This window comes from Galleria mellonella, unplaced genomic scaffold (genome assembly GCF_026898425.1).
Source record: "Galleria mellonella isolate WM207_F2 unplaced genomic scaffold, CSIRO_AGI_GalMel_v1 utg132, whole genome shotgun sequence".
Taxonomy (NCBI): Eukaryota; Metazoa; Arthropoda; class Insecta; order Lepidoptera; family Pyralidae; genus Galleria; species Galleria mellonella.
Window position 1 is genome coordinate 6,706,172 of NW_026441989.1, and position 26,721 is coordinate 6,732,892.

Consider the following 26,721-nt stretch of genomic DNA (forward strand, 5'->3'; position numbering starts at 1 on the left):
TGGTTTTGTTTTTTCTAAGCTCAGAAAAGAAGTGGCGTATTAATTAATTCCCTCATCAATCATTTCCGCTCTCTCTTGAACCCGCCGTCATTCACAATGTAACAAGTCGACACGATCTGACGAAAATAAAAGTGGCTTTTCTCTTACACGATTTCTTATAATTTTCTTTTTTCAAAAGAGCATGTACCTTTGTGTATCGATCGTACTAATAAATATTACCTGGTTGAACAAATTCCGGTCAAGTAATTACTACTTTCTCTAATTTCTTATTACTTTTCATTTTTTATTTCATATTGTCATTTTAATCAAAATTTTCACTTTTAGAAATGCAATAATTATAAACATTAAGTAATATAGTTATGAATTAATAGACAATCTTCAAAAACATAAACAATTTTCTTTATGATTATAACCACATAATGTCTTTCCAGTCTATAAGTAATATTTTTTACGTAATCGTACTATATTTCAATATCTATACTACTTTTATATACTACGAATAATAATCGCCGTGTGGTCCCAGCGTACCATGATAAGAGATGGGCGTGATAAGAGGCAACTAGGAAAACTTATTGGTCGAGATGAGCAGTAGCGTCCCTCTTAATATATCACCAAAACCTAACTGCGGTTACCAACTCTCTTGCCAAGCGTGACAACTACTGGCAACCCCCCCCCCCCCCCAATATTCAACAATGAACAGTTAACAGCTGATATGGTGATGATGATGATGATATAAAGCGCCTAATAGAAATACTACAGTAAAGATATACAATAAAATATGTAAAATCACCTAGCTGTCTACAAAAAAAAATATGTCGAGATTCCTGCCAACATAGGATTGTTAAATTTGCAGATAGAAACGAAGTGTTTGTAGTTATACACGTCTTTTATTTAAAGATGTATTCTATGTTACATATAATTTGTAATTATATGTAACATTTAAGATTTAATAATAAATAATTCTTAGAAAAAAATAGCCAAGTCTGTGTTACAAATAGACTCTCCAGTTAATCACGAGATTGCAGGACTGATAATTTCTTCGTAGAATCTCAGTAACTGTCACATATTATCGGAAAGAGGACCCCTAAAACCGCTATATGTGACGTTAGATAGAAGAAGACAGATGTTTTCTTCGTAATACACTCGTGTTATATGTTAGATCATAGAAAAAGGGCTGCAGATATTATCATTAATCTATGTGTTAGATAGTACCTCTAATACCTCTAGAAATATAACTACCTTATGACAAACATAAAATGTAAAAAAATTACGTCTAGAAATGCAATTCTTTCACTACCAAAAGTTATGAGATTTCAAGTAAAACCAAATTTGTTACTTTATTTAGTGTCATCAAAAATGTATTATATAATATTGTTATAAATATAAAAATATGCTTTTATCATCTTTTAGTAATATTAAACAGTGAACAAAGTAGTAGAATCTTTATATCTAAGACCTCCATTTTTGCGTTGTATATCTGTTTCCCTACCATTCTGTTACACTTCTTTCTAATTAAATACGACGTAATTTAATACTACAATACATTATATCAATTATATATCTATTACGATTAATATTTTTTTCCAAGAAGGTAATGTTAAAGTATAAAAATATTCGTATCAACGGACTCAAAGCCATTCATCTAATAACCAGAGTGAAAACGTTTGCTATTTGAGAGCAATCTTTTGACTTCCTGTCGTGTCTCCATCGACGCAATTAGGCACCGGAAGCTCACTAATGATGTATATATAGCTTTCGTTTACACTTGTTAGGTACTATTATAGACTCTTCAGTGATAACTTGGATACCATTGTAGAAAATTGTAATACAACACATTATATGCGTGTCGCTTGACTTTAAATGTTACATTAGGATTATATCTGATTTTTGTATTTAAGTAATGAATTAGATATATAGAAGTACATAATAGTAAATATTATTGCACCATAGATCTAGCAATGAAGGTAAATTAATTACTATTCGTAGAAATAAAAATAACTAACATCCGACACGATGAAGACTATAATAGTGGGGCTGGTATATATTCGAGTTTATATATGAAAAAAAAAAGCATACTCCTTAAAAGGCTAGCAACACACATAAAAAATAATGCTGAATATTTTTTTTAAAAATTCTTATATCAATAATGGCCTTTCATATTCAGCATTTATTAAGAATATAGGAAATTTTGAAACAAGGAGATAAAGTTGATTTATGTCAACATTCTCAATTTATTGGGAATAAATTTACTTTAGATTTCGAACAAGTAGCTTTCACAGCAATACGTGAAGAATTTCCTAACACCGAATTGAAACTAGTATTTGGTAAAAACATATAGAAAAATGGGACTTGTTAAAACAAACCCTGGAAAACGAATAGTCGCACTTTATGTTGCCTTGCCATTTGTTCTGAAATCCTCCGTAGTAGCCGGGTGATTTTATATAAAAAACTGTGTTTTCAAAAAGTGATGTTCTAAAATTCATGGAATATCGATACTAGATAAAATGATTTTGGTTCAATACTATTATTCATTATATTTGACAACGATCGACATGAACCAATAAACGTATTGAAGATTTTGATACAAGACTTAATAGAAAAGTTAAGTGAATATTATGGCAATTATTAATTATGTAAAAAAAGCATTGATTTGACTTATACAAGAGATGAAAATGTACAAAAGCAAGCTTAGTTGCTGTAAACTAAGTAGAAGAATGAGTATATTACTCGAAAAGTTCAATTAAACCTTTCACTCGAACACACGAACTTGGGTAAGTTTATTCAAACCAGAGTATGTGTGAAATCTCATTTGGGAGCTGAAAACTTGGCAGCGGCAACAAAATTAAAGTAAACACATAAGTCGGCTGAAATGCATCACTGTTACCTGTAATAAACTCGAAACGAGCCTCCACACTTCTTTTATTTCAATTTCCCCGAGGTTGTTCACAAACTTGGAGTATTATTACGCTCTTTGAGAAATAAAAATGAGACGACCTCCTTATAAGTAGCTATTCTTTAAACTCATTATTATAACATCCACGTTTCACAAGTTTGTTGGATTTATAGGAATTCTATTAAGCTGCAAATATATCTGTTTCTCACTAATTTGTATATGATATTAATATTTAATGTCTCTATTATTAAAGTGGTACATTACTGTAATATTTTTGAAATAATTTAAAACGTCAAAACCTGGTACATAGTAATTTTTATTTTATTAATTTATCTTTACATATAGTTTATTATATTTTATTATAACATTATAGGAACATAAGCAAACGACTGCTCACTCACTGATTAAAATCTCCGAAACTAACATTCTAAAAACTTAAATTATTCAACGCAGTCTTTGAAAATTCCCAGAATAACGTGAGAACGCTATTTCCATTTTCAAAGATTTCTAAATTCAAAATTTCTAAGTTTAAAAGATTCTTCTAAATTATTTGGTATTTAGTACGTATATTACTATATAGGTATCATGACTTGCTTTCATTGTGGATATAGCATAACTAAATCATAAACAAAATCTAATTAGTAGCCACACTTACCACAAATATAAAGAGAATCCGTGCACCAGATACAATCGTCAAAATAAATTATATTACAGCGAGAAAGTGCGATTGTTCGTCACGCGATCTCTAATGGCGTAATAAAGTTAGGAGAAAGAAAACTTTGCAACGGTGCGGCACGGGCCGCTCTTTTGCGTATTTATTAACCTCACCACTAAGACGTGGCCCCTTTCTTATAGGCTCGTTTTTACTTCTTTCCATAGGTTAAGACCGAAAGAGGCAGTAAACGGTTGGAGTTCTAGAATGAGTGGTCGTGTTGTGAAATCTGTTTGTACTAAAGTCGTCACGTGCACCCGCTGATGAGCAGTAGACGTGATATCACTCACTTGAACGTGACTCGCGCTTTATTTGACGTCTTGTACCTAACTCTTACATTTTAACACTTTTTATATTAGGCTTTAGAGTCGAAAGTATTTTCTTTTGTATTTAAGACATTTTTATCCTCTATGTTTTCAACTACTAGTTGATAAATGAATAAGTATTTTTTAACACAAAGACAAACAAGCATACAGCCTATCAGATGGAGAGAGAGCGGGAATAAGTAATAGGGACTACGTTCACCATTGCTTGCAATAAGCCCTATCAGGTCGACCTCCACGCGATTCAACTTGGAAATAATTGTGTTTAATTCTTGTGGAATTTATCACGATGGGCTAACTGACCTAATTTCATTCTCACCTATCATCCCTCACTGGTGCCCCACCAGTGTGTACTGTTAATGTAAGCGGGGTTGCCATTCTATTATCATCCTTTAAAAAAGGCCATTTGATAGTAAACGATCACTGTAGCCTATGGACGCCTGCAACCCCACGCATATCACGTTCGCACGATATGTCATGTATAAGTATATGACTAGACTAATAATATGATACCCAAATCTTATTTACTTTATAACTACTTATCACTAAATTTACTTTTATACAATCTTTGATTTTATAGCAATACTTGTTCTTCTATAATATAACTACAAAAATTTATAATTCGTTCCCGAATAAAATATTAAGCATTGTTTTTCGGATATGTTTAAAAGGAAGGTATTTATAGACAATTTCGTCATATAAGTAAAAATTACCTAGATAATGCGGAAAGTTAGCTATACGATGAGCAAATCTAATTAAATTTGTTGTAGAAATCCCATCTTATTAATATATTAAAATGTTCGAAATTAAATTAAAAGGCGTCATTAGGTGTCTAATAATAACCAACATGGCTCTTTTATTTCTTAAAAGAGCTTCATAACATCAAATTTATGATCCTTATTTTAAAGTAAATTGTACATAATTCTAACACTATAGTATTTGGAAGATTCTCGATGACACGTAGCTATTCATAACAAACTGCTATTTTAAACTTCGAATTCCTCACACTCCACTCCCACACAAACTATAGGTTTATGTACACATATTCCCTTCTCTTCACATCCTGAAATAATTCGTTTAAGAGTATCACAATTCTTAGTTCTTCAATTCTACAGATTTATATTTTTTTGAATAAATATTGTATTTTACAATTATCAGGTATAAATATTGTAATTTAAAGTTTATTGTAATGACTTAAATTATAATAATTAAGGTACATAAAATATTATTCCGTAATAATTTCTATCCATCTGTACTCCGCAAAAATTTTCTTAAATTAGGAGTAATTACGAAAATGAGAAATGGGAAAAGTTCATTCTTGGGCATCGAGTTGTGGCCAAAAATTTTTAATGAAGTCTGAATGAAGTGTCTGCCTCTTTTTTGTCGTGAAAAATTAATTCCCCTCTTAATTTTGCATGTAAAAAAGTATCTTTGCGGATAATTTAGTAATAAAGTCGAAATCCGGTTATTTGAGTATTGAAATGCTTTTAAAATAATGGATATATATTTTTGGTATATACTTATGATTTATGCCACGTGTATATAAACGTTACATCATTTATTTATTATACAATAATACCTTTATTTTATATACCTTTAGTCCAACATTCTGTAGGTAGATAATACGTGAATTACATATAAACAATTATAAATTTCATTCTTCAAAATAAATAAATTTCAGAATGAACAAATTATAAATGACAACATTAATAAATTAACATAATAAAATGTCAGAAAAAAACATTCATAAATATAATGAAATATTATATATAGTTGCTCGTACATGTATAGATCTCAAGTCTCAAGACTCATATTTTTTATAAACCTGCGAATAGCAAAGAAGCTTACAATTCATCGGATAGAACAGTAACCATCGCCTATAGACAGCATCATAAACAGAACCATAGACATCACAAAATATACTATAACGCCCATATTAACTTTTATACCTCGCTGTTTATGTAACAAATAATTTCACTGCAATATATCACACCACAAATCAAAACTTGACAGTAAAAACACGAATAGGTATGAGGTATCCATGCGGATGACTTTTATACAGTCTCCCTCTGGTTGTGATTTTTCATAACTTGTCACTAGTAAAAACCACTTGCATCCGATGAAAATTGCGTTGCCAGCTTCAGCGACCGTCCGTCTTATGATAAATGGACGCTCACTCAGTCGTTTTATAAGTTAGCCGATGCGATGTAATGGTTCAAATGTTTCACACCTTTATTGTAACAAGAAAATATTATAACGGTTTCTGTTACAATTAAAGCAGAATATTGTCGACTCTGATATTTATTTATTAAAATACTTTAAAACGTGTATTATTCGAGGGTCATCACTTTACATATAACATTAATATATTCTTTTGATACAGAATATATAATAACCCACTACGAATACGGTATACAAAAATGGAGTCGGATCACAGACAACGTCACGATCAGATACGACACATACGAGACACAGCTGTCATTACTACATAAATAAACAATATTTGTTACACGCAAATATATGTATATTAAACCGAACGTGGGCGTTCTCTTTCGAGTAGTCATATTTGAATCATGGGGGGTCAGTACGAGAGAATAACAGGCAGTACAGGGCTAAAAAATTTTCACAGTTTATGTAAGAGTACATAATAATAAAAAAAAAATTAAAATACTGTAAAAATCTTTTAACTTCGTGACTTCAATAGTACAACTTTATATTTCAATTGCATAACTTTTTATAACTTTATTCACTAGATATTATTAAATATAACTGGTTATTTGTCACTTTGTTACCGATTAAAAAAGAGATGAAACTGACCTAAGTACAAGTAATCTATAATAGACTAAAATAAGTAGGCATTATAATAAATGCAAAAAAAGGACATAGAGTACGAATATATATACAATCAGTATCCACTATTATACTCGTAGAAATGTAGATACAGTATTATAGTAATTTTGCTATTGATCAAACATTTATTTGCAAAAACATTACAATTTATTAAAAATGAATATATATATATATATATATATATATATATATATATATATATATATATATATATATATATATATATATATATATATTAAATATGTAGTTTTTGGTGTCGATTTTAATTCAGCTGAGTTTCCAATGGGATTAAACTATATTAAATAAATAAATAACTATTACAGAAATGAATTAATAAGCAACACTAACTAGTAGATATATATTTCAACACAATATGCCCATATATTTTGAACTTTTCCAATCCTCTAGTAAACTAACTCACAACTCAAACAAGAAAATATTAATGTAAAATGAAATATTTCATACACAAAAAACGGGTCACTGGGTACCTACAAGCTGTGCGACGACCACATTAATAATTTATCAACCACATGACGGCTGTTTGCTAATAAAGCGCAGATTCGCACTGGAAATATTAATAAAAGCAGCTTGCACCGGAACCGGTTCGGATTCTACGCGATGACTAATGACCAGATGGCACTTTCATTTAGTTTCCATTTTAATAATATAACTAAATTTGGTTTCAATTTTAGAATGTAACATCTTACAGTTCATTTTTCCATGACAATAATACCATTCTTACCGAAACAACCGTCTTAAAATTTAAAAATTTATTTTTTCATAACAATAGTTCGATTTTCACATTTTTATGTAGGTTTTTGTCAGTTAAGGTCAACTAGATTGAATTATACGAACTAAAACAAAAGTTGAATCCGCTAAATAACGCATCAAGAACCTCTCTGCCAAAGCTTATCCTTGACACTACACTATGGGGTTTTCAAAAAGAGTATATTAAAGTTTCTTTAGGGTTGGTAACGCGCACGTGACACCCATACTGTCGCAGACGTCCATACACTACAGCAACCGTTTACCATTAGACGGACTGTATACTTGTTTGCCACCTTAGTGGTATAAAAATAAAGAAATAAAAAGTCATAAAATTGTATGCAGGAATATTTGCAATCTGTTCCGTCTTTACAATAGGGTATCTAAGATCCAGAACTATTCGTTCTTCCGTGCCATTCATCACATCCTTACTAATATTATAAATAAGAAAGTGAGTGTTTGTTTATTTATTCCTCTTAGCGCCTTAACGACGCAATCGATCGTTATAAAATTTAATATACGTGTAGTATATGGAATAAATATGTATTTAGAATAATTATTTGGAAATACGTAATTGATAAATTTTTACTTTAAAATGTTAGCCACTAAAAACTAACTAACATGTACTAAGACAAAATTTGCATGCCTTTAGATAAGGCGAAATGTGTAGCTCAGTTATCATTTAAGACCTTTGTACCACATTTCGAGCAAATAAAAAAAAATAGCGATATAAGCTAAAGAATATGTAATTATAAATTTAATTTATTATATTAATTACATTATGACATTTATATGCTACATGCATCTGTAGTCAATGCTGTGTACACCTGCTATAGGTATACATATCAGCATGTTACACAAAAAAAATTATATAATTTATGTATAATATGTATACTGTTAGTGCGCCTTATTATGCGAAATAAATAAATTAAATAAATAAGCTACTTTTTATTTCAGTCAATCCAAATATACAGGTCACGCGAACGAAATCGCGGGTAAAAACTAGTATCCACATTTCATTAAAACTGGTTGGACGGTTTATAATATTAGTAAATATAAATATAATAAAATTAAATACATACAATACATCTAAAAGTTTGATGATCTTTATATAAGCATAAGATATATCTTAAAAGGAAGTGATAACTTGCAATTTTAAACTTTTTACATTAGGAATTGTCTCAATAAATGAGTCTTTATCAAGTTAATATTATTAACCAATGTGTGTAGACAATGTGCTAATCTCTGAAACCGAAAGTCAGATTTGGTAAATTGTTTTTTTTTCATTGTATGCCTTTTTCTGTATTCTTGAGGGGGTTTCGCCCACGGGCAAAGCTGTAGGATATACTAGTAGATACATATATTTTTATTTCAGGAATATAAAAATTAAAGAAATAAACTTCAGCTACCCGCTAACAATATGCTTTCTAACTATTGACTAGAAGATTGACTAGATGATTGACTAGAAGAGATCTCTGTCAGAGATGAATCCTTGCTCACAATATTTAAAAATGCATTAACAATGTAACTTAAAAGTGCAATAAAGAATATCTTATTTTTAAAAAGTCGGGACACTATTACTGGATACAATACCTATCTTAAAATATTTCGTTACACCAATAACTATTTATTTTGGCTCACAATTTAGAATTTGGTTAAATCTATTTAATTCATTAAGTCTATCGATTGATAAATCTAGATCTCTAACTTGATGACTTAAGTAGTTTCAATCGCTACTCAATATAATAATTTATATTCTGTTAATATTGTACTCGGTATTTTCTATTTACATCGTAAACATATATCTATAAATATCTTAGTCTATTTATTCATATACCTAGCTTTAGCACCCAATTTTAGTATACAGACACTCAACACTGATTTGTCTCTTTTGTATAAATATGTATATTTTTAATACTGTATGTATACAAACTGGAAATATAAATGAACGCTTCTTATTTCAGGTATTTGCTAATTATAGAATGCATAAAATTGGACGAATAATTTTGTGAAATTAACCCGAACTCGCTCAATTAAAAGTGCGGTCAAATAATTGTTTGCTATAATGAACTCGTATATCATTAATTGTAAACTAAAACAATATAATAAATCGATGTTTTTCTCTTACCACACTTGATTCAAAATTAATGTGAAAAATATATTTTCCATATTTAATTTTTTCAATCTGTTTGTTTAATATTATTATAATGCAATCCTAAGAATACTTGCTTTAATCAATCTCTTAAAAAAAAAATTATTTTAAACTAAAAAATAATTAAATACTTTCTTTATAACTGAACAATACCGTATATATACCGTATCAACCGTTAACTGTCCACTACTGAACATACTGAATCTAATCAGAGGTTTGGCGACCTTGGCGAGCGGATTGGTAACCGCATTTAGACTTTGGTGATGTTTAAAGAGGAACGCTGCTGCCCATGTCTTGACCATGAAGATCCCTTAGTCACTTCTTAAGATACACATGGGAAATAAAGGAATGCCGGAACCACACGGTATATAATTGAACAATGTCAATACGATATAATGTAAAAAATATTTTAAGTGCATATACCTGGTTTTAATACTGCATTCAAAGTAAACTTTCAACCTGTTAATAATAAAACATGTATGATTTTTTCATGAAATTAGCTCTCTTTCTATCTCTCTTCATTTCTTCTCCAATAAAATTTTTATAATAAAATATTTGAATGCGAAGAAACCATTTCTTTCTCATTTAAAGATCTACGATAAATAATCGATAAGTATTCTATCACGAGATAATTTCAAAAAAAAAAAACAGAAAGAAAAGTATCAGATGAAATGCAACTGGCATGCTATCTTGGTTTTTTTTTTTTTTTTTTTTTTTTTTATGCAACTTAGAATGACAAACAAGCTGACGGCCCACCTGATGGAAAGTGGTAACCGTCGCCTATAGACATGAGCAGTACCATGGACATAGCAGACTATACTGTTTCACCCATGATACCCCCCATGCGTTGCCATTCCTGAGGACTCAGGTGTTATTCCTCTGTACCCTGTAAATTCACGCCAAATTTTAGTCATTACGTTATCGTGATAACTATACACCTACCAACGTTATTTTTATACCATGAATTAGAAATAACCTCAGCGTAGGTATATAACTTACCAGCCTACAAGAAATTTGTTTGACGTAATATGAATTTCCCGGTAGCAACTTAACATCGCGCCCTATTTCCTCAGATTAACACCCACAAGAAAGACACACTAGGCTTGTATCTAACCTAGCTGTACAACGAGGTTTTGCTTTTGGAAATGGGGGTACAATGTACCCTATATATTAATGAGATATAGCTTATATTTAAACATCATTAAAAATACTCAATAATTATAATATGTAAATAAACTTTTATATATTTAAAATATATATACCTAATAGAATTTGTTATAAATCTGTCTTCAATTATTTATTCCGTAGGCAGCGTAATATGATTAAGAATTTAACACTCAGCTAAGCAGAATAATAAATAAGAAGAAACGTGCATGCCAAATAAATAAAAAATCTAAATAATTTCCTATGCTAAAAGACTAGTGCAGTAATAATATTTAAAAATCATCCTGTTTCAAATCCTAACATTTACGTTAATAGGTCATAATGATCATCATCATTTTCATATCAGCCTTTAACTTTCCACTGCTAATAAGGAGGCTTATTATATCATTGGAGGGTTTTGCCGGTTATTTCCATGCTTGGCAGGCGACTTGGCAACCGCAGTTAGGCTTTAGAGATGTTTTAAGAGGGACGCTGCTGGCCATCCCTCGCCCTCCCTTAGTCGATTCTTACAACATTATAGGAAAGGAAGGAGTGGCCTATTCTATGCCGAGATCACTCGACAATTATAATCATCGTTGAATAGAAAGCAGCTGTGTTAATTTTTACATTAACAAGAGAAATGAAAAAAGCAATTAAAGAATTATATAAATTGAAAAGTTACTCTTTTGACTTTCTCTGTTGAGTTTCTTATGGATTTCCCGAAAATGCAATCACAAAAATGACGATTCAAAAGAACTATTTAAATAAAGGTTATTTCTAATTCTAAAAAAGTCTTAAATAATAGTACTCTCTTTTCATGGATAGTAGAGTAAAGCATATAATACCTTGAAATGTTGGAGATATTATTTTCTTTGTATCTCTTTGTGAAAGTTACCTCTATATCTCTTACTGAAGTTTCATGACGGTGAAACTTAAACTACAAAAGTTATGATGCCGCAATATATGGACAGACAGACACGACACAATTTAAATGGTACTATTTTTCTGTACAAAACATAATTGAAAATAAAAAAAAGTCCTCTAAACCCGTTTCTTTCGTTCCAATTTGCAAAATTAATTACAACAAAAATCTTTTCTTAATCAGAGCCTTTAACACTCATAATGAATCGTTATTGTCACATCAACTTCCTTTTCATTCGTTAATTATAATTTATTAATCATAAAGATTACTGAATGTGTGCATGATTTTATGTTTCGAAATACATTTATGATATGAGGATGATTACGATGTGTAATATATACTAGTGAATTTTATTTGAATAACGAAATAAAAAACAAAAAAAAAAAACATATTGTAAGTTAATAAAATTCCCGTCACACACACGCACACAAGCTGGCACGCACGCACGCACATATACAATACACTGTATTTTATTAAAAAATCTACTTAACTTCTCAGTAGATAAAAAATAGATATCGTAAATTAACATTGTACTCACTCATAATATATCAGCTTAAAATATTTAAATTCAAAAATTCATGAGGGTAAGCTTTTTGCTCTATATTGTGAGCTATACTGATTTATCATTGGTGTGATGGTCGCATTGCAAGGCGCTGTCTCCACCGGGAAATATATGGGCTCTTTGAAGCGCAGAAAGATGGGTAATTTCATTGAATTTATGAACGTATCACCGTTGAAATTGCCAAGTTGAAAATTCGGACATAAAAATGTGATAAACATTGTATGTAGAATATAAACTGAAGAATTTTTTTTTTCAAATTGAATATGTAATGAATGATTATAACGATGTAAGTAATTTAATAATTAGAAATAAAATACAGCACACGTACATTTTTTTCACAAGAACTTTAACGATGTAATTTAGAAATAATCTTTAACTTTATATTTTATTTCACCATAATGTGTTAATAAATTTAATATTATGTATACTATAAATAATAAACGCATAAAAGTCAAAATTCTGTCCATTTAGATTTAAAAATTAATTTTTTTTTTTAAAGATTATCCTTTCGATTTTCTGTCTATTAAATAAATATTAATTTTAATAACGTATAATAATATGATAATATTTTGCTCTGCGAATAGCAGAGCTAACAAAGTAAAAATAATATGAAACTGACATCAGAGTGAACTTTTTCGATTAACGGAAAAAAAACAATTATCAGAATTGATTCATCAAAATACAACGATATTCGCAACAGGCACACAAAACTATAAACAAGTAGAGAACTTCCTCCTTTTCGAAATCACTTAAAACCAGGGATACCATGCTGAAATAAATCCTTTGCTACAGCCATAAAAATAAATGAGCATTTGTTTCTTTTTCTAATTACTTTCTATTTTTTCTTTTTTATAATTATCAAAAAGAAAGAAATCATTCTTATTATATAGAATTTAAATTTAAGAATTTTTTAACAGTCGTTTTTTATGATTCTACCGCCCATTCCGAATGCAATCTCACCTAAGAAGAAACTGGCAAGAAACTCTTTTGTGGCTTTATATCAAAAAGTTAATTTATATTTTGTAAAATTACGAATTTGTGTGAATACAAACTACCAAACAGTAGCAGATCATAAAAATTAAGATATTAGCATACAATTCGATACTTATAGAAATACATTATTTTTTAGAACTCCGCATTTGTATGGTTTATTTTAGGCAAACTATAATAATTTACCTGGGTTATCTCGACATTTCTACCAAGTTATTTTGACCGCTATAACGAGTAGAACTAATAGATCGCTATCATACCTTCCGAGGCTGAAGTATTTTCTCCTACCGTCATTTACATCTACATTGAGATAACCCAGGTATAGGTATTATCATAGTTTACTTAAACTTTTAAATGTTCACTTTAATTCCCATCTCTTATAGCCTATATATTATATATAGTTATATTTATTAATAATAAATTTATGTTTACTGTTAAATATTGTAGAGACTTATATAATATATCATAAGGTTTTAACGTTATGTTATAATAGAAAAGCAAATCAAGTATATTTTGCATGGCAAATTAAAAAACAATATCACTTGGGATGATATAAGGATTCTAACGATACCCTACACATATAAATTATATAGACATTTAAAAGTTATGGTGGAATAAAAGAACTCACATATATACACACATAAACTCTGAAAACATTATTTCCCTTTTTGAACAGTCATGTAATAAGAGTATATGCAATTGAGTAAGGGATCTTTTAAATTTCCGTGCACGTCCACGATATCGTCATGCCGTACACGTGTACGATATCGTTACGGAAAATAAAAAGCGTCTCCAGATGTAATGTTATCATGTTAACTATTGAATGATGTAGTAGATAATCATTCGATAATCATATTTTTTTTCCAACTTATTTCAACTCTAAGTGAAGAGAAAGAAACACTGGAATACTACCTATAATCATCATCATATTAGCCTTTAACTGTCCACTGTTGAACATAGGCCTCCTACTTTTAGAATGCCTGTGTACGTTGTTATAAGTATTTTACCAGAAGTTGTCATGCTTGGCAAGCGGGTTGGTAACAGCAGTTAGGCTTTTGGTAACGTTTTAAAAGGACATCGCCGCCCATCCCTCGACCATTAAGATCCCATAGTCGCCTTTTACGACACCCACGGAAAAAGAAGAGGTGGCTCACTCTACGCCGAGACCACATTACAATGCTCAGTCATACAATAATTCTAAAGTTAATATGATAAGTAAAATATCTGTTTAAGTCAGAAACTAGTAAATAAGGTGGAAAGTACACTGAAATACTACTGGTAACGCCAGTTTCGAATTAAGTTAATATAAAGTCAGTACAGAATATAAGTATAAATTCATTTATTCTAAGTCGTAATGAGATATTTGTTGCCTTGAAAATATATCCAAATTGAAAAAAAAACCAACAATCATTCGCGAATAGATCTATTACAACATCTGGAAGAAAGTGGCTGGCTCAGTTTACGCTAAAACGGTAATACAAAAGCAATATCCAACACTTCTAGTGGCACCCGCAACAAAAGCAGGATATTTTGTAAACATTTTACTGCGTCCCAGTCTGCCACGATATTGTGGACGCTGCCGTTGCAAAATGGCAGTTTTTACTGCCTTCCACGAGACCGTTCAGTGGCGTTACATCTCCGGTATAGTTGCTGTTATGGAGAGCTTTTTAAAATAAATATTCCGGGAATGCTCTATAAAATTTGAAGCACGATCATCGTAGTTATTCCTCTAATAATATAAACAGTACTACGTTAATACCCCACTATGAATAAGTCAATTAATGTAAAAGCAAAAACTGAGAACTTATACTAATAAATAAACATAAAATAAGACCATACTGTTTATAAAATTACGAATTCTATATTCTAGAAATTTTACATTTGTGACAAGAAAAATCTCTAAAATGCACAGTACACGATTGGAATGACAGTGGCCCTAAAGTGTAAATGAACGCCCCCGTATTATTTTGAATACTACAAAAATAGAAAGTCTGAGAATTTATGTCAAACGAGTTCTCAGAATACATTTCTTGACATATTATTATTATTTTCTTGCTTCATTAAAATTAAGATAATAAATAAAACAGAAAGAAAACCAAATACGTATCTGGATAAATAAACAAAAAAATGTTTTTCTCTAACATTTTCTAGCTCTATAAAAGAGTCTGATGGAATAATATTCACAAATAGCACTCCAGAGCAATACAAGAAGACAGACGATGTTATTTTGGTTAGGTCTTAAAGATCTCGCCCTTTTCTACGTCAATAAAGTTGTATTAGCTATGAAAGAAGCAAAAAGGTGTCCTGACTGTTTTCACACTAGCTTCACTATTTGAGTGCCTCTTGTGACTCGTAAAGGTAACAAAACATTCCTACTAGCTCTCTCTAACGCAACATATCACTACACGAAGTGCAATTTTCGCATTTGTGTATATTATGTTCTTGTCCTGGGAGTATGAAACTTAGACACTTAGGTGTCCGATGGAGTTCAAGTTAGTACATTAATTTGACCCTGAAAGCTGTAATGGTTAACTCGATAAAATATGCCAAAAGTTCAGAGATCACGTAACGTACAATCAGAATTAAACGTTTAAGTATGAGATATTAAAATTATTTGGGCTTGTACAATGCAATAAAGTTGATGATCAAAAGTTCAGAATTATTTGTCATTTGTCAATCCATATTTCTTTATGAAAAATTATTCAGTCTTACTGTTCTTATTAAAATATAGAAAATGTTGTACATGTGTAATTGAACATTTATAATACATTCGTAACTTTTGTAAAATGCAATGTTAAAAATAGAAAAGTATGTAAAAATGAAAGTATGGATGTTACTTTTGCAAAAACTACTCAATACTTAAATGAAATTTGATACACGGATATGTTATAACTAATTCTAAAGTAACTTAGCACATAGGATATTTTATGTACTGATTTACGCAAGAAGCTAATAAGTCATAATTTACTTATATAAAACGAACTAAATTTGTATAATATACATTTTGCCTGATCTTTAACTTATGCATAACAGACAACGACACTTATAGGAACACAAATATAATAAAAAAAAAACAGGCTTGAGTTAATTAAGAAAAGTTGGTATATTAGAATGTGAACGTTACTTTATCAATACATTGTACAATTAAATAGATCGAATAGGCTTCTCCCATTCAGTAATATTGCTTAAATCTTACTACCTATAATCAGATATACATACATACTAAAGTTAATATGATAAACAAAACATCTGTTTAAGTCAGAAACTAGCTCAGTTAAAACAAGGAATACTCGATTATGGAGTTTAACATCAAATTGTTTCAGTCTCCTGTAGTTTGAATAATTGAGTTAGTTAGTATGTACACGATAATAGAAGGCGTAGTGCGGTCTAGTTATCACTTGGAAACTTATTCGTGTCACTTCACGTTCACAAGTTGAAACCACGAATAGCGGGCCAAGTTGAGTGGTTAGTTGACACTTTCTGCTTGGTCTTCGGAACGAGGTGCAACTGAGCCTGACAGTATCGCGAAAACGCGACTTAACTTCAGCTTGCAAATGTGATAAGCCTGTAAACACACGGGCCGCCAACTAATGCAATGGAAGTTAGTTTCTTGATGTACAACTGCCATTGCCGCCTAGTCTAAGTAAATAATACATAAACCTTGTTGGGATAGTGGTAGATTATATTTTATATAAATGATATTCCTCGTCCTATTTTCCGTCAAGCAATTAAAAAAAAAATTATATTAGACTGGATATTTACTTTGTTTCTTTATAATATTGGATTTCCTAACTTAAAAGCCAAATAACTGATTTGTCGCACTTATATACATATTTATTTCTGTTTATTATTCAAACTTTAAAATAAAAATAAATACATGTAGGTACTCTTAACTGTGCTCGACACTTATCGCTATGGTGAACATCCTACTTATGTGAATGAATTGGGCGTTAGATACCAAAATTCTCAACAATATATGAAAATAGCTGCTACTAGTTTACATAAAATTTCTAATTCGCCGTCTTAGTAACAAGTCCAATCTAGGAATCATTCAATATCATATCTGATTCATACGAGGTGTTCTCGCAATTTTTGAAATCCACAATCCTAATTGATTTTATTTCTTGATATAAAAACATCCTTTTATACACAAAACAACCTAAAACGATGAAATCTCTCAAAAAATACTATTCATACTCTAAATAATATTCATACCAAATTTTATGACAATTGATTAATTCATTATTATGCTGTACGAGGTTTGTCCGGAAAGTACGTATAAAAGTTTTTTAAAAATTTTATTTTACAATTATTCAGGTAAATCAATTTTATCCCCTTCAAAGTACTCCCCCTGTGACATAATGCACTTGTGCCAACGCCGTTTCCACTGTGAGAAGGCTCCTTGAAAGTCCTCTGGTTGTAGGTTTCTCAGCTGCCCCGTCGTAGCTTTTTTTATCTCATTTATGTCCCCCAAATGCCGCCCCCGAAGTACCAATTTGGTTTTGGGAACAAGAAGAAGTCACACGGGGCCAAATCCGGCGAATAGGGGGGTGTTCGGTCACCGTAATGGAATTTTTACTCAAAAACTCACGGAACGATCTTGGCGCAAATTTTTTTCATTTGAAGTTCGTTTCTTAGAATTTCGTGGACAAATTAAGCTCTTCAGCCACCTGTCTGACCGTTAAACGACGGTCCCCATTAACACAAGTTCGAATTCTTTCCACGTTTTCGTCGGAATGTGAAGTGGAAGGACGTCCTGAACGTGGGTCATCTTGAACGCTTTCTCGGCCCTCTCTGAATCTTTTTAGCCACTTGTGGACGGTTGGTTCCTTCACAGCATCATCCCCATAAACTGTTCTGAGATCGGCAAAAATTTCACGGCCATTCTTGCCGAGTTTCGAGAGAAACTTGATTACGACGCGCTGCTCTTCAACGGAAGCGGGCTCCATGCCGACGGGGTTTCGTTAAGAGGTAACTTCACAGATGGCGTGACAAGCCAGTTCGCACCGCACGGCGGTCAGACCAGAACTGAAGCATTGTTAGGGACATAAGGAAGGGGTCCTGCGCTTACCTGGCCTCCCCACTCCTCTTTCTCGCATTCCAGAACACTTTTATACGAACTTTCCGGACAGACCTCGTATAGTAACAAACATATTTTTATGTATGTAATATTAATATGGATTATTTAAATTAACAGGGGGCATCGAGGTGCCGGAGTTCGGAGAACCCATCACAAACCTGACGGTGGCTATAGGGCGTGACGCTACCTTCGAATGCATCGTGGTCAACCTCGGAAATTTTCGAGTGAGTATTTTTTTATAGAGGGTAGTTAAAGACACACCGTTCTTGATGACAAGTAATGTAGTCCAAAGATGACCATTGCCATCACAACAATTTCTAGTGTGGGTGATAGTCATTTTTGCAGCCCGTAAATGCAGGGGGGAAAGGGATTCTTAGTAATGGGGTCTAATTTCCCCATACCTAGCCACACCCTATCACGTCGCCCTCCACGCGGTTCCCCCTGGAAACTGTCATGATAAACTCTAATAGAAATTCGCCACGATTGGCTAACTGACCTGCTTTCATCGTGGCCTCTCACCCCGCACTGGTACCCGCCAGCGTATACCGATAGCGTAGAGAGATTTAATATAAAAGTCATCTGCATCGGTGCCCGTATTCCACTTGTGTTTCTGCCGTGAGATAGTTATTCGCATCTCATCTTATGACTTGCAATCTTGGTATGGAAATGGCAAGGGTAAGAACCCTTATGGCAGGAGAACTACAGAATAAGAAAGCATGATAATCTTCAAGGACGGCAACACAAGAAGGGTACCCATGAATCACTGTGTATTTTGGTATCCATGATAGTATACATGTCTTCTATTGCCGTCAGCTTACACGTCATTCTAAATATAAAGAAAAAGATAACAAACCTAATAGTGTTAGTAATATCCTACAGCCTAGAATGTTTATAATTGTGTCAAATTAGTTTGTCTACCTGTCTTTCTGTTCATCCGTCTGGCTATAATATTGTTAGTGTCACAACTCCTGCAGTTTATTCAATAGCTTTGAAACTTTAACAGAACATGTAGACTGATAATTCTATAACAAACATAGAAACAATATTTTTTTTCTTATTTGACGGGTCTCTCATTCATGAAATATTTCGTTAAACAATTGAATTACATTGATTCTACGAATTGTTTTAACCAAATTGCATTAGCATCGCATCAGCTAGTGTCCGGTATTTGTGGTTATTTTATATAAGTAAATTAAATAGCTCGTGAATGATTTTCAATAAATTACATATCATATAAATATTATTTTTAAATAAGGCTTTTTTAATGTATGATAATGGAATGGTAATCCCGCTTACGCTAGCAGTATACGCTGGCGGGGTACCAGTAAGTGATGATAGGTGAAAATGAAAAAGCAGGTCAGTTAGGCTATCATGATGAATAAATCTGGAATTCAGCACAATGGTTTACAGAGGGGACCACGCTGAGGTCGACCTGACTGGGTATATTGCTAGTAATGGGATTAGTAATCCGCATTACTAACAATCCATTCCCGTCTAAAATAAAAGGTAAATAATATTAGAAAAATCTCTAATTGAACCAAACAAATAATTATATTTTTGTGTAACTTTCTTAGATGGATAATTGTTACCATAGTATATATGTACCATATCATGTTATCTGTGATTCCTACGGAAGAGCATAATATCGTGATTATTTAATTTCGCTATTATGAAATTTAGGCCTTATTATTATATTTTGTACTTTTAAATAGATTACTGAATTTTATATCTTTTTACCTTTGACTAAATCCCAAACCCTTCAAACAAAAACGGGGTGATCCATCGCTATCACTATCACATAAACAGATGATGCCTCTACACGTACATGTAGAGACGTGTGTGTATATACCATATATATATATATATATATATATATATATATATATATACTGACCGTGAACATGGCTCATTCTTTTAGTGAGATGTTTCTTTTAGAGATGAAAATGAAATAATAGTGCCACCTGTACCAATTTATGCTTACCGAGTATCAGTGACTGATGATAGATGACAATAAACTCAGGTTAGTTAACTCATCGTAACGATTCTACCAGAAACGACGAAGGTTTCTAGAACCGCACAGAAATCGATTTGACATATTTCTAATATTTCCTATATTAGCAATATGTCCTATTCTGTCCTCTTACTTAAAATATTTAATTTGCTTATAAGAGGGGTAGGAATAGTCGTACTACGCCATGTAGTATAAGTATTCCCTAACCTGATCTTAGGTAAGTAAAACAACGTTCTTACTTCTCATAAATGAAAAAAGATCGTCGAGGGTTCGCGCTTTTCGCCGAAGATAGTGCTTCTTTCATTAAATCTTAGCACCCCAGGAGCCATTTTACTCCCTCTCCTTTAGTCTCTAAGGGTTTTTTTTATGAGACGATAATAGAATGGTAACCCCGCCTTTGCCATTGGTATACATTGACGGGGCACCAGTCAGGTGAAGATAAAGCAAGGCAGGGGTGATGAAATTATAAGAATTAATCACAATGATTTCCAGGTGACACCGCGTGAAGGTCAACCTGACAGGGTATATTGCTTACAATGAGATCGTTAGTCCCCATTACTAACAATCTCTTCTCTCCCCGCCTTTATTTTAGTAATACATACAGAGTAGCTTTTATTTATATAAACCTTAATAGTATAGTCTAATGTTTTATGTATGCAGGTTGGCTGGGTGAAAGCAGACACAAAAGCAATACAGGCAATCCACGAACACGTAATAACGCACAATCCCCGAGTGTCGGTATCTCACAGCGATCACTCCACATGGTACCTCCACATCAAGAACGTGCAAGAAGAAGACAGAGGACAATATATGTGTCAAATCAATACGGACCCTATGAAGAGTCAGGTTAGTATCATTTTAATTTTCGCCGTAAAGTAGTAGTAAATATTCTGAACCCAGCAGTAAAACTATAAAAGTAATATTTTCAAAGTAACAAATAAATTCGGATAATAATAATTTCTATTCTAATTAATCAGCATTTAATTCAACGCCATCTTATTCTAATGATTGTAAAAAAAAACCTAGTAAAAATTCTATCAGCAAATCGATAATGAAGCTACCATTCAGGAATGCTACGAAAACGCTTTGGCCCATTCGCAATCGGCAGCCTTGCTCTCGTTACGGGAATATAAAACTGAAAGGGCTTCAATTAGTCTGATTACAATTTTCATCAAATTACAACCTTACAAAATAATTTGATCTTTTTTAAATAGCGTGAAATTCGAATACCAGTTAATGTACTTAGTATCTCAGTTTAGATAATTTATTTATTTGTGCTATGGATTATTTAAAATTTAATGTTTCAAATTTTACAATAATTAAAAAAGACGATAACAATTACTTCCATAATAGTTGCGTTTTGTAAACATTATAATTAGTATAGTAATAAAAAAAAAAACAAAATATAAAATTACTAATGACAGAGTCACCGACCGTATTCTTTTACAAGTTTTACCAAATAAATATTATAGAAAAGTATAATTCATCGTAAAAAATAAAGTAAAAAAATTCAAATTATCTATAAATCTTTCTTCTTAGGTCTTCTTTCTTCTACTAATATTATAAATATAAAAAATTGTGAAGATATTTGAATACTTGTTACTCTCTAATGCGCAAATATGGAAAAACACATTACTACCTTATTTACTGTCATCATCATCATATCAGTTATTAACTGGTTCACAACCGCAGTTATTTGGTGATATTTTTAGAGGGGCACTACTGCCCAACCCTCAACGATTAAGTTTCCTTAGTCGCCTCTTACGACACCCACACAAAACGAAGGGGTAGCGCATTCTATGCCAAGACCACACGGTCAGCTTATTTACTGTAATTTTTATTAAATAACTACTTATTCGAATTATATTTATGAAATTTTGACCTTCATACTTCAATACGCGATCCGAAACTCTACCAGTTAAGTATTCTTAACTAAACCAACCACTTACATAAACACGAAATAAGTTGAGCCGTTACTAACAACGTTAAATTTATTTTCGGAACTAAAATATTAAATAAGTATAAGAGTATCAGGCTTCACAGCCTTTTTAACCTCTAACATTTTATAATACGATTTTACATTATTTTCCAAAAAAATATAATACGCTAAGTACCAGTATTATAAATAATTGCGTATTTTAGAGGATTAACGTTTTGTAAAACTCGAATGGTTCTTTTAATAGAACAATTACGCAATAAAATTAAAATGTATTTTTTTTTTTCTTTATAACAAGCAATATGATCTGTCAGCAACCAAATTAAAAGAATTTATGCAGGATGTATTTCCATTGATATTATAAATTTTAATGTTCAAAAATATGAATTTATAGATTTCTTACCGAAATTGTCAACGATTTTAAATAAAATTTTGATACACACATTAACTATATAGTACGTATTACGCCGCTTGAAAATAATTAAGAGAAGGGCATAATGATAATGATAATAAACCGTACCCTAGATTGTTTTTATGCTGATTCTCGCGATCAAATACCAGAAAACTGGTTAATAAAATGTTACTTAACACACGATTGCCTGCCCAAAAATAGCCAAGCCTACAATAAATAGAAAAATCATTTCATAAATTGACCCGGTTAAAAATTTAAACCGGGAGCTTTATACATTTACCAAGCGAGTGTCGATGTTAAAGTAATTATTTTAATTAATAAAACGTACTCATAACATCTACTCGGTTATGAAGAATATATTTAGATGACAAAATTAAAGATTAATAAATCTTATGGGGAAGAGGAATGGTGAGAGAAGTGGTCGAGCCCCTCACACGCCCGGACCAGTGGAAGACTTACCAACTATCTATGACTCTTCCTCCTGAATGGACAGAAGTATTAAAGATGCATAATGCACTGGGTAGGTAGGGAAGTACAGAGTATTCTCAGTTCCAAATCAAAAGTACATTAGTACATCAACATTACAATGGCTCCACCAGCCCCACAATGCTTTCCTTCGGCTCAAAATGTGACAATAGAGATCAAACTGTGGCGACAGTCCGAGACGTGACTGAAATCACGAGATCACTCAGACACTAGAACTTACTTATGGGAGAGGCTCCTTTTCGGCTCTATATTGTGACATTAAAGATCAACCCGTAGAAACAGCCCAATAAATATGTAGAATAGTGTGATAAGGGTTACCTTCTACACCGTAAGATTAGCAAAGCCAATATAATGTTGATAGCTGCTATACTAACATAGCATGTTTAATTTTGTGTAATTTATTTTATACCAAGAATACTCGAGAATTAAGATAGGTTTTGTGAATGTTGAGTAGGCCAGAGCCAAGTATGAGTAAATCAACCCGTAGGAAGAGAGTTACTTAGATTGTTTCTTGAATAGGCCATAGCCAGGTATGAGTAGATCAATCCATAGGAAGAGAGCTACTAAGATTGTTGATTAGGCCGTAGCCAGGTATAAGTAGATCAACCCCTAGGAAAAGAGTTACTAAGAGTGTTTGTTCAATAGGCCGTAGCCAAGTATGAGTAGATCAACCAGTAGGAAGAGAGCTACTAAGAGTGTTTGTTGAATAGGCCATAGCCAAGTTGAATAGATTATCCCGAAGGAAGAGAGCTACTGAGAGTGTTTGTTAAGTAGGCTGAAGCCAAATTTAAATTAAGAATGTAAGACAGTATTTAAATAAAATGTTACGCTAAAGACGGCTTAATGAATAGTGTACTGTAATAATGTTTAAATTCCGCCTATTTGGATAATGAAATACAATGACATTTAAATAAACTAATTTACCTAGTAGTAAAGTATTAAATGAATAACGCATAACTATAATAACCATTTAGAATCTGTTAAGTTAGTATGTAAGACGCAGTGTTTAGATAAATTTATATGCTATAGTATGCTTAAAATTCAGCTTATTTTAATAACGAATGGTGTTTATGTAAAAAAATGTCAAGTCTACCTAATAATTAACATATAACTATAATAACTGAATAGAAAAGACATTTAAATCGGCTTAGTTAATATGTAAAACGCAGTATTTAGATAAATGATTCGCTAAAGTCGGCTTTGCGATCAATACATATAATAAAATTGCAACTGGTCATCGTCCGTAAATGGAGGACGTAAATATAAGAAATCCATTATTTTTAAAAATGCAATAAAACCAAAAACAACAATTACCAGAAATTTAGTCTGTTTGTCTGTACGTACAAACGTAATCTTAGAAACGGCTTAACCGATTTGAACGCGGTTTTCGCTAATGCATTGCGGCTTAATTCACTTTTAATTCAAAAAAGTTATATCAATCTATATAATCGCATATGAAATGCTATTAAATGACCGATCAGTTGATTTGGCTAAAACTTTATAAAGATATTAGGTACGTAATTATTTATATATATAATACGATGTAAGACCGGGTTTATGAATACTTCTTGTGGGAATGATATACGAAACTACATAATTAGAAGCGGACAATGCCGCAGGGAACGGCTACTATTTAAATAACAGTCATTATAATCGGCCTATTAGATAATGTAAAAGATGGTAAATAAAAAATCTCCAATATAGACCTAATCGAAATTGCTTAATATAAAATGTAGTACTTAGATAAATAGTTCACTAAATTCGGTTAAAAATTCGGCTTATTTGGATGAAATAATAATGAAATAAAATAATATTTAAGTTAAGAATAATCGAATTTACCTAAATAATAATTACATTACTATAATAACTAGATAAAAAAGAGTCGTAGAAATGGGCTTAATCGAGAACAAGATAAATCATTAAAGTCAGCTTAACAGATAACAAAACGGCATTTAAATAAAGCATCATGAAAACCGATCTAATAGATGAAATGAAACCATAATATCTATTTAAACGAGGCTATCAATATCTTAGTTTTAGATAAATGAATTACTGGAATAGGCCTATTGTATTATTATATAAAGAGTATTGTATTACTGTTTGAATAAAATGGCATTTAAAAATATCATTAATCGAAATAAATTAATCGAATAAACATTTTTAAACAAAATAGCAAAACATTAAAACCAATTTACTTAATTATCTAAATTATTATAAATTCTAGTTCAATGTAATATGTTCGAGACCTATCTTAACATTACGTTAAAATAAAATCTAACCAAAATGGACTTGGTAACAGACGTATAATAAAATATAATGTAAATTGTAAATAGCAAAATAGTATTGAACAAATGAGTAATTCAGAAATGGCTAATTTTATAAAATATTCACAGGCAGATTAATTTTACAATAACTCATATTAAGTAGTCAGGTGCTATATCAGCATAAATAGTTTCAAAGATTAGAGTGGATTAAAGAATGTTACGAATCACTGATAGTTCCATATACCATACTCTAACGTTGAACCAGGCTCAGAACAACGCATCTGTATGACAAAAAGCCAACTTATGAAATAAGAGAAATAATACACACGTACATAAAATTTTAATATGGCATAGAAATAGAATAAAGTAAACTTAAATGATAAAATAGAGAACTTATAGGTAAACACAAGCACAAAAATCATATTGCTAAAATAGAATTAATTAGCCAAAGTAAATGCTGAAAGAATAAATAGATGCTGAAAGTAACATTATTTTAGTCATAGTTTATGTCTTAATATCTTAAATGTTCTCCTACACTAACTGAAATCCCTAGCAAAATCCTAATTAGTCCCTAATTATTTAGCAAAATCTATTAATGTTTAAATACCTTCTGAATGTATTCTTTGCAAAACTGTACCTAGCTATTCGCTAAACATAATGATAAATATTCTTCTCGATTCCGATAATCTTTGCTAGCTAAATTTTGATAATAATGAATTTAAACTATTCTAAGTTGATTGAATTCAATTCTAATATCCTGAAAACACGAGGAATAATATAGATTAGTACAGTCAAGAAAACGGAACGGACTCATCGGATTACGCCAACCTTGAACCTGCTACCTGCCAATCAGGTACCAGCAATCAGGAACCCGCATCACGCCAACCAGGAATCACTCGCGATTCACTCCCGAATTTAATTAAATTTAACACTATACATTTTAAAATAAATAAACCAAGCGAATCGGGCAGAGACCCGATGAGCGTTCTTCCAAATTTTGCTACTAGCGTGCCGAATAAGAAAAGCAAGCAAGAACCACCATACAGGATTTTTTAAAAGGCCTCCCCTCGTCATTCCTTCGTCACTCTATTCCTCGTTAATTTTTTTCCTCCATTTTCCCAAAAATTTCATTCAATTCATTCCTATTGGTTCACGCCAAAATACCACGCTTTACATTATTCAACTACCTTCACAAATTTTAATAATAATTATATTATTAA

At 31.5% G+C, this 26,721-nt stretch overlaps 1 protein-coding gene across 3 annotated transcripts in view; it reads left to right on the forward strand.

Moving 5' to 3' along the window:
- The window catches only part of LOC113518046 (lachesin-like), a 252,845-nt gene that overhangs the window by 220,137 nt on the left and 5,987 nt on the right, over positions 1–26,721 (forward strand). For all 3 annotated transcript variants that reach the window (XM_052901881.1, XM_026902800.3, XM_031913057.2), the window contains exons 3-4: positions 18,510–18,616; positions 21,064–21,249. In XM_052901881.1, coding sequence (XP_052757841.1) covers positions 18,510–18,616; positions 21,064–21,249 — 293 coding nt within the window. The remainder of the gene's footprint in view (positions 1–18,509; positions 18,617–21,063; positions 21,250–26,721) is intronic.